Here is a 13,922-nt window from a genome sequence, read left to right as displayed (position 1 = left end):
CGGCGGAATGACTCTGGGTAGGGTCATGACGACACATAATGGCCGGCTAAGCGAAAGAAGGGCCGGCATAAATGAATAGACCGGCACTCATAAGCCGACTTTCTAACAGGCCGGCATACCAAAAGTATGCCGGCATCGTTATCTTGTCTCATGTGATTGCAGGACAAGCAAAAGCTATTTTATCTCGACTGGAGCCGGGATATACCAACAGTCTTATCCCGATCTTACGTTCTAAAGTAAAGCTACGCTCCTTTGATGACAGAAAAGCAATCGTTGCTCACGTCGTCATGTCAGACGACTGCACAGTGACGCGCCGTAGAAGGACAGTGACGATAGCCGGGGCATGGCTACAGTGCGCGCTGTCTCACAGTACGAAAAGCACAAAGCTGCATTGTCCCCTCCCGTACAATCCGGAGGGGACCACGGGTAGACCCGGCGGGCCTAGGAGTGGTTAGGGTTTCCCCTTGCCCCATCTGTCAGAGTAACTTCCTTAGCCTATAAATAGAGGCTTCACCCCTCCTGTGAGTGGGGTTCCCTCATTAGACACAGATTACTTCTTCTTCTTCTTCTTCTTCTTCCTCTCAATACAGTTAAAGGAGCACCATTGTAGCTCTCTTGTATCTCGGGTAATACAAGTTAACCAGGAGTAGGAGCTTTATCAATACAAGAGGGTTCTGAACCTGGGTAAACACCGTGTCTTCATACATTGTGTGTAGCTTCACTACGCCATCCCTCCTCTGGATCCTCCATCGTCCATCAGCCCCAACTTAAGCCATTCTATGGCATCTGTCATGACACCACCACGACACCTGTTTGCCGCCCGCCTGCGCCCTCTCACAACCTTGTCCGCTCGTTCGCCGTGCCCGCGTGCCGCCCACACATCGCGTCCGGCCACTGGTCGCTGCGCGCCACTGCCCTTCGGGAGGGCCACCGATGGCTCGCGCCGACGCGGTCCCTGCTGCCTGGCGTGAGGCCACCGCCATCCCGTCCTCAAGCTCGATGGTGCACACGAGCCGGTGGAGGCGGCGGTCGGGGCACGCGACGGGGCCGTGGGTCCGCAGCCGCCTTCCGCACATGGACGCCGCCAGAGGCGACCAAGAGCGGCAGCGGGTGCGGGCGAGATCCGGATCCGATGGGGGTGAGATTCGTAGGAGAGGAGAAGCGAGGAGGGCTCTGTTGTTATTTTTTTTCTTTTTTTTCTGCGCTTGAGGACCGCGGGAGCCAGGATTAAAAGACGCGTTGGGACAACGGTGGCAAATTCGTAATTTCGGTGAAGTGACGTACCGCGACGCCGGTATGGTCACCGCCAACTCCAATTTAATATAGATTAAATTTCTCTTTTTTCTTAGTACTACTCCGTATTTAGTTGTAGGCATTGTTTCTTCCATATTACTACAGCAGATCAGATGTTCATGTGGATATCCTGCATTCTGAACAGGCTCTATTATTTTCCAACTTCTGGCCACGAAGTTGGTAAGGCAATGAGCTCTGAGATTCTTGAGTTCTGCGCATACGGTGATGCAGCAACCGGAGCTGACTCAGAGTCAGTAGCATATCATCGTTGCTATTGTAAGCCGGCGCACCCTGAAACACAGCACGTTGTTCACCGAACCTTAGGGCGTGTACAAGAGACAGAGATGTCTCAAACTTGCAATCTCTTATCTCTTGCGTGTTCGTCCGTAAGAGACGTCGCAAGACAGTCAATACAATGGGTAAATCGTAGACCTACATGCATGTTCAGAGGTGGCACCCACACACAACCAGCAACTTTGCAGCAAGGTGAGCATTTCTTGGGAGGAATAAAGTGTCGCAATGAACCAATATTGGTTGCAACCATTCAGCGACAGCAAATTCACGTAGGTAGACGTGTACATTATTTCTTTACTACTCCTTAATTTACAGTTGGTGGTACGTCCGTCACCTCCTTCCACGAGGGCACAATCGAACCGAAACATGCCAACCGAAAACAAATCCCGCGATTAGCGTTCTTCCGCAATTAGCCCCGCATCCCCTCTTCAGAACCGTACTGCACAATGCGCCTGCCCCGCCACCCACCTCCGTTGCCGTGCCGCACCTCCTTCGTCGTTCCGTGGCATCCAGATCCGGCCGCAGGCAGTCCGTTGGGGCTGCAGGTCGACGAGCGGCGCTGGTTCCATGGTGGAGGTCGCTGGGAGCGGCATGGTGGCGGCGGCGTGGTGGCCATCTTGGCGGAGCAGCGTTGGGATTCGGGAGTTTGGGTTCACAGTGTGCTTCCGTGCCTGGATCTGAGCCACCGATGTCCGCAGCTTGCCTTCCGACAGCGTTCCTCCGTGTCGCACCAGTGGTACCCGGGGTACCACCGCTGCGCGACGCGTGGGTCGCGTCACTAAGTTCCCGAGAGGACATCATCCCGGGCGGCGGCTAACGGGCTGCCCGGCAAGCCACCAGCCCGGAAGGGCTAGCGGGGCTTCGGGGAATATTCCCGCCTGGCCGCCTCCCGGGAAGTCACTTGCCGGGAGGAGGGGTTCCCGAGCACAGGCTCCCGTCGTGAGGGCGGGGCCAGGCAAGCAGAGCAACGGCGCCATGTGGGCGCGCGTCAGGTATCCAGCGCACAGTCCCACCAGGGCGAGGAGTGAGGCGCACGACGCATTAAATGAGCCGACATGAGGGAAGTTACCCGTCTAGTCAGGTAAACAGTGGCTGTCCAGAGCTAGTCCTTAGACCTTAGACCCCTAGAAGAGGAGTTGGCGCTCATGCATGCATACCAGCGCATCGAGGGGGAGTTGCCCTATCTCCCTGCTCGCCACTTGTAATTCATGCCCTTGGCTATAAAAGGAGGACCCCCGCCAACGGTCAAAGGGTTGGTTCAAATTCAGTTCAGTTCGATCGGCTCACAGTTAGCCTCTAGCGTTAGCAGAGAATAGCAAGGAACACTTAGCCGAAAGGAGAGAGTACCCGGGAACTCGCCCGGCAACCTGTAAACACTTGGTTTAGTGGTAATACGAGCTCAGACAAGCAGGACGTAGGGTTTTACACCTCCGGGTGGGCCGAACTTGGGTAAAAAGTGCGTGCATGTGTCCCTATCTTGCATGCATTCTGGGTGCACCTCTTCGCAGGTCACGTACGCCATCGGCCACGCCGGCGATCGCCGGAGCGGTCCCCGACGCCCCTGCCGAACCTAAAAGGGGTGTGCCAGCACGCCCCCGGTGTCGGAGCCCCGTGCGACGACACTCCGCCTCCCCGCAGCGCACCCTCCCAATCCTGCCTCCTTCCCCGCGCCCCCTCGATTCCCCATCGGCACGCCCACTTGTGAAGCAACCGCCCCCGTACAAGGGTTCGATCTCTGTGCTTTTAGTGCTAGTCCCTAGATCGACTCACTAGCACACACAGTTTCAAAATGTAATATCATATAACAAAGGTCTCAAGTATTACAACACAATATCCAGAATTTAAGAATACTTACAAACTGGCATAACCACTTGGGTTAACTCAAAAAAAAAACAATTGTTCAACAGCGGAAAGCAAAAGATACAAGGGCTACATCAACACCACGGTGAGAGCATGTTGGAATGTAGGCCCGTAACCCCAAGGCAAAAACGTACCCTCACTCTTCGTCAGATCTTCCAGCATCATCAAACGATGCAACCACTAGGGTCAATACATTGAATGTATTGGCAAGATCACTAATAGTTATATCAGAACCTACCAAGTACATGCATAATCTGGCAAGGTGGAGTTCAGGCTATTTCCATAAAAGCTTAATCGTTTAGTCCTATCATTTTAATCAAATAATTTTATCACTATTGGACATGGGGTAGACACACCCATGCTCTTATTAAACTAAAGACATTGAGTAGACACATCAATGCTCCTAAACCCAAGTTCAAACCATTCATTTTAATTTATGAAATTAGAGTGAGTGAGACTTTCCTTGTAGTTCCCTAATCTAGCTGCTCATAAATGTCCATGACCGGGGACACGGCTAAGTACTTAGTTTGACACTCTCGAGAGGTTGTACACTTTACCCACAATATATCGACGTGTTAATCCCTTGCTGTCCTCACGGTAGAGTAGCAACAGCTTCGATTACAAGCCTTTCAGAAGTAATCCCCCAGACCCATACCGAGGGACCCGCTCCGACCTACACGGCTGCATCATCACGATCACCTCAGGCCCATGTTCAAATAGCTTACTCAATCTTGGCAGAGCCCATATTACCATGTGGTTGTACTGGAAGTTACTAAACAGGAAACTAGTCCAGTCTCTAGTTACCCCGGGTGGCATCCCACATTTTGCGACGCAAGCGCTCCCATAGACATGGCGAGTCAACTCATAGAAATGGACCCATAGACATGGACCTGACGTCGCATAACATCCAAAATCTCAAAGCAGCCCACCCAGGATGGTTCATTAACAATTAAGTTGTTTTGTCATACTCTAAGTAAAACTCAGCTTTTCTCCATAACCACAATATTATCACGATGTATTAATTTCCCCCACGATACTAGCATAGCATAGCAATCAACTACGAGTGATGGCAATTTGGTAGCAAGGTAATGGCAAGGTAAAAACTATACTACCTGGGATTTATAGCTAGCATAGAGATACAATCAATATTCCTAATGCAACTAACAAAGCAACTAGTGCATAGTAAAAATATTTGGGAGATGATCAAAGTGAGCTTACCTTGTCCAAAGTTGTGGTAGTTCTCGCACTCTTCGCAACAACAGGGTTCACACTCCACACAATCTAAAATAAAAGAATACACACACACATAAACATGCTATTCAATACAAAAACATGACATGATGCAATAGTCATGAAGATGCACACTTAGGTTGGTTCTAAACTTAACAAGTTTAGCTTCTGTTTTAAAGAGCTTCACAAAAGGTTTGGACAGATTTATACACTAATAAGGAAGTAATTACTTTGTATGAAACAAAGGTGTGATTTAATAAAAGTTTAATTGATCTTTTATAAGGCATGGAGTAAGATCACTTTGGTGTGGCAATATTATTTACAAAATAATTTCCCTTCTGGTCCTAATGGACAGAGAGTATACTCAAAACATTTTTCAACATGCTGACATGTTCAAAACTAGTTTGAAACAATTCATATGAATTTTAAACCATAATTAAGCATTCTACAATTTGGTTCTTTTAAAGTTGTTCAAAGTCAAAATTAAACTAGGACAAAATATTCTACATGTTGTGAGGATTCTAGAAAGGTATAGAACTTTTAATTTGGTCAAACGGTTTAAAAGATATGATGATTTGAAATTCCAGGGGCTTTTCTGCAAAGCTACCATTTAATTCTGGCCGGGATTTGTTTTTATTTTTAATGGGCGACACGTGGCGCGATTCTATTGGCCGGTACCGGTTTGATAAGTGATCTAATCTTAACCGTCGATCTAGATCGAACGGACGGGGTGGATCCGGACTTACCGGCGGCGGCGCTAGGGTTCCGGCGAACTCCGGTGATGACAGGAGACGGCGGCGCGGCGGTCCGGCGAGGCTGCAGGCTCGGGAAACGGCGGGAAAGGTGCGTCTCGTCTAGGCAAAGCTTCCCGTGTTGTTGGCTTGACTCGGGGACGGCGGAGACGGCGGCTAGGACGACCGGAAGATGGCGGCGGCGGCGGAGCTTCGGGCGGACGACGGCCGTGGGAGATAGGATGACGGCCGTGGCCGAGCTCCAAAAACAAAAAGAATCGTGTCAAAAGTTGCGCCAGAGAGATAGGAGGAGAAAGGGGTAGGCGGCGGCGGCTACCTCTCCGGGGTTTGTTGGCGACGGGCTCGAGACGGCGGCGGCAGTGGCGAAGGACGGCGAAAAATTGGAGAAGTTCTGACGCGTAATCGAGCGAGAGCAGTTGGGGGGAAAGGAAGAGGAGGTCGAGAGCTTCAACCTGACGCGGAAGGCTTCGAATATGGAGTCGTGTGTGCGGAGAAATCGGGTGGAGACGTGCGCGTCGCGGACTCGGGTCGTGGCCGGACTCTTCGGGCTAGCGGTTGGAGGAAAGGCGGGGCCCGCCTGTCAGCGACAGCGGCTTGGCACGCGCGTGGGCGGGGCTGCGGCCTGGTTCGGTTGCGCGGAGGTAAGTGGGCCGGTTCGGCCCATTTGGCCGGGCCGGCCGTTTGTTCTCTTTTCTTTTTTTTTCCTTTTCTTTTTCCATTTCCTGTTTTTGAATACAAATTTTGATTCAAAGCTCCAATTCAATCCAAATAAAATGCAACAAAAATTGTAAAATCATATTTTCATATGATTCAACTTTTGGGACAAGAATTCTCTCAAAATAAAATATTTAAAAATACTTTTGCTTATAAACTAGCCTTTAGGGCTTTTTAACTATTAAAATATTTAGTGTTTCAAATCCAATTCAAATACCAAGATATGGGGTACATTATAAATGCATTAAACCCATTTTTATGCCAAAATCCTCATGGGTTAAAATGCAATTAACCAAAAGTATGATGAAAGCCAGATTCAAATAAAAGTACTTTTGTTAATGGGTTTTTCTGAGTTAAACTTTAGGATTTTAAAAATGATTAAATGCAAAGGTGACATGATGTTTATGAAATGCAATGCATATGAAGGGTTCTGAAAAATTGGGATGTTACAACTTGGCCGGCCCTGCCATAGCCCGCCGTCCCGTTCATGGCATATGGCGCGCGGCCCACCGCCCATTCTCGCATTGGCCCTCCATCCGCCGACGCAACTAGGCCGAGATGCCACAGTGGATGTCCGCCACCAACCTCCTGAGCGCCTATCCTCCTCAAGAAGAGCCATGAAGGGCTACCGTCATCCGCCGGAGCTAGCGGAGCCTTGCAGATGGGCCACTTTTAGGCGGTCTAGCAGAAGTAAAACTGGTATGATTTCTCCCCCATATGCTACTTTCTAGATTCCAACACTGGAGTGTGCATCTGAGTTGTTAAACTTTGATTGTTGTTTGTACAGAGATTAAGCATTGGGGTAACTGCAGAGATAATTGTATTTGCATTGACCTAAAAATAATAATTGTTCTCAGTGAACAATGTACCTTTTAAGGCTATATTTGCATTGGGGTATTTGCATTGCATACTGTTCTCAGTGAACAAGGAGATGAAGATCTAGACTTATTTTGCTATCGATAGCTAGCTGAAGCAATTGGTACAAGAAAGAACCAACATGCAACCAGAACTGCTGCTATAATTGGTTAAAGCTTTTATTGATGACTACAAGTGGACATTTTTTTTTTGGCTCGGACAAACAAATGCATTTGTCAATGGCATCAGTCATTCATCTGCTCCATGGATGTGTGCATCCTCTGCATGAAGAGGCCAGGAGATGTGAAATTCTTCCTTTTTGTGAATAATTAATAATAATTCATCAGTTCTTCTTTTGTCCGCCTACAGATTCTGATCATTTTTCTGACTAATCTGCAGGTACTGTTGCTGTAGTTTATGTAGGCATGGATTGCGGATTGCAAAGGATCCGCGGTTGCTCTGACTGGGTAAGAATTCTCAGAAAATGAATCTTTTGTGTTTCTTTATGTGAAGGAAAATGTATCTTCCTAACTGCCTTATGGTCACAGGTTAACAATACTTTCTGCCCACTTGAAATGTAGATCCTTTTGTTATCTGGCTAAGATTTTTGGATCATGCAAGATTCAGATATTATTGTTTGCTGAACATTAGTACATGAGAAGATCAGACCACTGTTGTGTAGCATCTCATACATCTTGATGCTTTGTTCCTAGATTATGCAAGACTAGCTAACATTAGAGTCAATCTGAAGATTATTTTACTCACTTTAGATATTTAACAGCTGGTGCTAACTAGTAGAAAAATGCTCTGATCGGCGGTGTTGTGAGCGGCGCTCTGATCTGCACGGCGAGCAATAACCACCGGGACAAGATCGTCAAGGACGCCATCACCAGAGGCGCCATCAGCGGTCGAATTCATCAACTACCTCACCTACCTATGTAACAGTTGTTCGTTCGCGGCAGTGTTTCTATCTGTATTACTATCAGACAACAAGAAATAAGGACTTCTTGATTGAAGGAAAGCCATCCGTGTGGTCGGTCAGGGTAATCAATAAATTCTGCTGCTGCTGTTGTGTTGTGTACATGTTCTAGGGTAATCGATCTCAATTTTTGTCATGCTCAGATTCTTAAATCTCCTGATAAAGCATAGGTTTCCCTGCTTTTGGAAATTTTTGGGTGAGCTTATTGTGTACATGATCTACCTTTATGTTTGGTTGATCGAGTTGCTAACTTACAAACATGTTGGTCTAATGGGATTTAACTATCTTAACAACTCATTTCCTTTTTCGCCTTGAGTTGGTATAATAGCAATAAATAGTTGCTTAAATACTGCATTACTGGAGAAGAGCATCGACATTATATAAACTATGTTAGTAGGTTTCAGCATCATAGTGGAGAGGAAATGCAGGCTGTTAGAGCATGCAAGGAGTATATATAGTTTCTTGATTCTTCCCTTGATTCTAAACGTCTGAAGGACATCACAACAACAGATCCTTAACTAAGCTACCAAGTTCATCTCCCAATTTCCCCCCTAATTACTTTCTTTACAGATGGCCAAATCTGATCCTAAATTTTGATTTTGTTCAATTATATTTTTAATTGGAGCGATGCCATATTGTGATGTTTTATGTCATATGAAAATTGCTATTAGATATGAGCCTCATGATTATTTGAACTTCTTTTGTCCTGGCAATACTGATGTTGATGACAGCCCTAGCAAAGCCTTAGTGCAAAATCTCTTGTTTTCCTTTCAAGTTTTAGCATATTGTGATGGGGACACCTTCCAGTTTTGTTTTGTTTTGGTAATTATATTTGGGGGGAAATAATGCCGGGTCAAAAGGAGGTCAAGCAAGTGAAAATATACGGGGCTTTTATAAATACCGTTTGTTTTTCTTGTTTTTTTGTTACACCAAATTAAATTTCTATTTTTAAGTTGTACATACTGTGGGTGAATGTATTATCAAAGTGGTTCCGGTTATTTGCAAGAGTATGATCAAAGTAATTATGTTAGCTCAACAGTCGACTTCTTTAAAGAGTAGGCGAGATTTTGACTCAGCCCTAGCACAGCCTTAGTGCAAAATCTCTTGTTTTCCTTTCAAATTTTAGCATATTGTGATGGGGACACCTTCCAGTTTTGTTTTGTTTTGTTTTGGTAATTATATTTGGGGGAAAATAATGCCGGGTCAAAAGGAGGTCAAGCAAGTGAAAATATACGGGGCTTTTATAAATACCGTTTGTTTTTCTTGTTTTTTGGTACACCAAATTAAGTTTCTATTTTTAAGTTGTACATACTGTGGGTGAATGTATTATCAAAGTGGTTCCGGTTATTTGCAAGAGTATGATCAAAGTAATTATGTTAGCTCAACGGTCGACTTCTTTAAAGAGCAGGCGAGATTTTGACTGATAATCGTCCTAGATGAAGTTGTCGGAATGGAGGTAGATGAGCAGAAAGCACTCCAGCATTTGCATGATATGAGCAAAAATAGATGAGTTGGCAATGATTTATGTTCCCTAGCAACGCACGGGCACCTAACTATTAGTACATAAAACAGGAGTTACCAACACAACTACGATGGCCCCCTGGACCTTGAACTCGTTAGACCAATATTCATGCTCATTCACATTCAGCCCACAGGTCCTTCAGCCTCATAGAGAAACATTTATATTACGACAATGGACATTTCAGCTTGCTCAAAAAGATATGTATACTTTCCGGGTCACCTATCAACTAACGCCAAGGTGAAATATAGCAATGCATAGTGGTCAGTCAAACTTCACTTCGCACCCTCTACATGCACATGCGACTATTTACGTCATTGGGACATATTATCTGCATTCTTAAACGAATTCAGATCATAACACTTCCAAATTCCAGCAACGAAAGCTATATGCACATGCGAATATTTGCTACACAGCTATCATTTTCTATGTATTTACACTTGAAGGAGCACCCCAGCCTCGATTGCAGTTCAGATGGCAAGGACTGAGTACATTTGTGAATTGACAAAAATTACCCACGGCGCTTGCTGAGGCGCCATGAATTGGGCTCATCATATCTGTCATACAGAGGCTCGATTCTTTCCTGCCGCTTCCGCTTACTCATCTTCGTTGAGTCCACAGATCTGTAGAACCTCGGGGCCAACTCGACGAGCCACGAAGGGTTAATGGCTGTGACCTCCCTCATGTATTCTTTTGTGGTCATGACAATTTCATTGTAAATCACCCACTCTGGCTGCTGATGAAAGAGCGCGCTGCTTGGGTGGATATACACCTGCTGATGATCAGCAATGGTCCTGTATCCTTCCTGGGGATCTTTCCTGGCAGCGTTGAAGAAGAAGCCTGCAGTGATGGCTTTTCTTACCTTCATGAGATCATTGCCAGCAGATACAACGTCAAGCTTATGCCTGTCCATGATCTCAAGAAGCTGTTTCCTCACATCCTGTGCTCTCCTTAGTGATGTTATCTGAAGAAAATTCTCAAAACACCATGGTCCCGAAAACTGCTTTGCCTTCCATGCCTGATACACAGTGAGTAATGTGATGTGATCCCCTTCTGGCTGGAAAAAATTTCCCCTTCTACGATCCGCTTGAGCTTGTTTTTCCCTTGGCCGATAGAATACATTTCCAGTTTGGACCATTGCAATGATGGTAACTATTTCATCACTGCATCCGAGGTCCACACTGGCAAGAAGCATCTTTGAAAGTGGTGGTTCTTGGGGAAATTCAGCCATCTTTCTTCCGAGTTTGGTAAGCAGGCCTTCTTCATCTAAGGCACCAAGGCTGTACAACTGTTCCATAGCAGAGATGAGAGCTTGAGGTGCTGGAGGGTCCATGAAGTCAAATGACACTAGTTCATTTATCCCCATTGCCTTCATATTAAGAACTGTCCATCCCAAATTAATCCTCTGGATTTCTGGCGTTGTTGTGGGCGGCATTTCATTACGATAGGCACTTTCAGTGTACAGACGGTAACACTTGCCTGGGCCTGTACGCCCAGCACGCCCTGCTCTTTGCTTAGCTGACGCCTGTGAGATTGGAGTGATAACCAGTGAATCGAGTCCTCGTTTCGGATTATACACATTAAGTTTTGCAAAGCCTGGGTCAACAACATAACATATTCCATCTATTGTAATAGATGCTTCTGCTATGTTGGTGGCCACAATCACCTTCCTCTTACCCGGAGGAGCAGGTTCAAAGATCTTCGATTGCATTTCAGTAGGAAGAGCACTATACACTGGATTGATTAGCAAATCGGGTACATCCTTACCCAGCAACTTCATCCTCTCATGAAGAGAGTTACATGCATGATCAATCTCTTCCTGACCAGTCAAGAACAAGAGGATATCACCTTCAGGTTCACTCAGATGGATCTGCAACACTGTGATCAGTGCAGCATCCATGTAATCGCTCTCTGCCTCTTTTGCATATAGTATCTCCACAGGATACGTTCTTCCAGGAATTGTTAAAATGTTGCAATCGAAAAAATATCCAGAGAATTTCTCTGCATCAAGAGTGGCAGATGTGACAATTAACTTAAGATCAGTTCTACGCCTAATTAGCTGCTTTAGCATGCCAAAGAGAATGTCCGTATATATGGTCCTCTCGTGTGCCTCATCAAGCATGACCACAGAATAAGAAGAGAGATTGCTGTCTATCATAATCTCCCGTAGGAGCATGCCGTCTGTCATATACTTGATGACCGTACCAGGTCCAGTGTTATCATCAAAGCGTATAGAATAACCAACTTCCTCTCCCAATCGACAACCAAACTCTTCTGCTACTCGCTTTGCAACTGACTCTGCAGCAACCCTCCGAGGCTGCGTACACGCAATTTTCCCTCCTGTTGTATAGCCTGCCTCAGCAAGATACTGCGTAACCTGGGTAGTTTTGCCTGATCCCGTCTCACCGATAACCACCAAAACTTGATTGCGATGAACAGCTTCGATGAGTTCTTTCTTCAGCCTATAAATTGGAAGGCTCTGCCTCTGCTCCTGTATTGGAATTCTCGATCTCTTCCCAAACATTACAGTCTTCCCATAAGCCTCTTTCTTCCACTCTGGCATGCACTGTGCTGATAGCCCAATTCCCCTCAGTTCATGAGCAAGATACCGCCCACCTGCATCAGGCACAGGATCCTCCCATGGTCGATTCAGATCTTTAGGGATGGAGTCAAGAAGTGCTCTGTGTTCCTGGCTCCGAATATCACGACGCTCCTTGACAAGTGCAGTCTGCAGTGACGCGGCTCGGCTTAGCGACCCCTCAGGGTTATTGGAAATCCTCACTGGAGACAATTCAATCAAGGACCGACCCTGTCCACATAAGAATGCCGGCTCATCTTCATTAAGCTCAATCTCAAGCTCCTCCTCCACTTCTTCTTCCTGGTAATGTATATTCTCATCATCCTGATCGAACAAAGGGTGGTCCTTCATAACCCCCGAAGCAAGCAGCTGTTTCAGCTCCCACCTCTCTGGAGAGCTCATCCGCCTGACTGGCCTTCTTCGTGCAGAGCCAGCACCGTGCTCCTCAGGAATCACAATTCCGGACAGCCCAATCCCGTTCTTCCCAGAGGCTCCAGCACGACCAGGCTTTGGATTTGCCTTTGGCACATCGGTCAGCATTGGCGGGAGCTCCCTTCCGGTATCCTGATCAACGTCCCGCATTGAGAATTCCAGATTGCCCCACTGCACGGAGATGACCTTGACAAACACCTCCTGACCGCGCTTCACGGAGACGCAGCCGCCGGGCAAACGGGAGACGTGGACGAAACCCTCGCGGCCGCCCGCGCCGTCGAGCCGGACGAAGCACCCCGTGTCAACCACCCGGATGACCCTCCCGTGGAACACCTGGTAGAGTTCAGGATCGCCATCCTTCTCCTCCTCCTCCCCCTCTTTGTCCCCAAAACTCCTGGTACTGGAGCTGGGGTTTTGGGGGGCGGAAGGGTCGGCGGGGATGGCGTGGATGACGGTGTGGAGGGTGCGGGCGAGGTAGTCCGGTACCTCGCAGCCGTGGGCCTTGAGCTTGGCGTCCAAATCGGCGACGGAGGGGGAGGCGCGGCCGAGGTGGACGATGAACTCGGCGAGATCGCGCTCTCCGTTCCCGAGGTGGGCCTCCAGCTCCGAGCAGACCTTGGAGACGAGAGAAAGCTGAGTGAGCCGCCGGATCCCTTCGCTGGCCATGGCCGCCGCAGTTTGGGTGTAATTGGATTTCGCGTCGTCGCCCAGGTAGAACAAATCGTGGAAGTCGGCGTAAATCCCTGTTTTTCTTTACCAGAGAACCCAAGGGCCAAATGTCTTCCAGGAGAAGTCGGTTTGTGAGCTGTGAAGTCTACCGTGTGCACCGTGTCAAGTGGCGGTGACCCAATTCTGGACGGTTTAAAAAATAAATCTACTATCATACATGAAAATAGGGAAAAGTTAGTTAGCCAAACACAGCCAAAATAACGAAGCGGGTGAAAAAACGGAATTATGATAATCCACCATGCCAACCGCAGACTTACACGTCCAAGAAACATCTCTAGCAGATGCGTGTTACTGTCTCGCATCTCCCGGCCATAAATCTAAAAAATATGAGTTAAATCTATTTTAAACCTGATCCTTTTAGAGGTCGATTATATGAAATCCTGATCTCAAAATCCCTGAAATTGGGCACCCCGTGCTCTCTAGTCCCAGTATTTTTTTGCGAGACTAATCCTAATATGTAGCAGATAAAACAAGGTTTCTAAAGTCGGGATTGCTCACATGGAACCGAGTGGGTCCCACTGACATGTAGAACCCACACATCACTAACACAAACATTTTCTTCCTCCCTACTCCTCCTCCTCTACCCTCAAATCACGTTGTCGGCCTCTCCCTTTCGTTGCGGTTGTGCAATTCTAGACAAATTAATAGCAGCATGCACCGGTGGCCATTAATGCCATGATGACTCCT

The 13,922-nt window shown here is 47.1% G+C and overlaps 2 protein-coding genes across 3 annotated transcripts; one reads left to right on the top strand and one right to left on the bottom strand.

Moving 5' to 3' along the window:
- The first annotated feature begins 6,610 nt into the window (after positions 1-6,610).
- On the top strand, positions 6,611-8,248 carry LOC100840946. Of its 2 annotated transcripts, none has more exons than XM_010236349.3 (3): positions 6,611-6,842; positions 7,398-7,465; positions 7,797-8,248. In XM_010236349.3, exons 1-3 carry the CDS (start codon positions 6,638-6,640, stop codon positions 7,938-7,940), a joined length of 417 nt encoding a protein of 138 aa, XP_010234651.2. In that variant the 5' UTR covers positions 6,611-6,637; the 3' UTR covers positions 7,941-8,248. The 2 variants fall into 2 exon arrangements, with proteins under 2 accessions (XP_010234651.2, XP_024317751.1); XM_024461983.1 differs by having other exon boundaries at positions 7,780-8,166.
- Positions 8,249-9,636: 1,388 nt separating this feature from the next.
- Positions 9,637-13,284, bottom strand: LOC100835731 (probable pre-mRNA-splicing factor ATP-dependent RNA helicase DEAH5). The gene has a single exon (XM_003571664.4). The coding sequence runs from the start codon at positions 13,170-13,172 to the stop codon at positions 10,008-10,010; it is 3,165 nt and encodes a 1,054-aa protein (XP_003571712.1). The 5' UTR covers positions 13,173-13,284; the 3' UTR covers positions 9,637-10,007.
- Positions 13,285-13,922: the final 638 nt, after the last annotated feature.

The sequence above is a fragment of the Brachypodium distachyon genome, chromosome 3 (assembly GCF_000005505.3).
Source record: "Brachypodium distachyon strain Bd21 chromosome 3, Brachypodium_distachyon_v3.0, whole genome shotgun sequence".
Classification (NCBI taxonomy): Eukaryota; Viridiplantae; Streptophyta; class Magnoliopsida; order Poales; family Poaceae; genus Brachypodium; species Brachypodium distachyon.
This window is presented reverse-complemented; position numbering and strand designations above follow the sequence as displayed.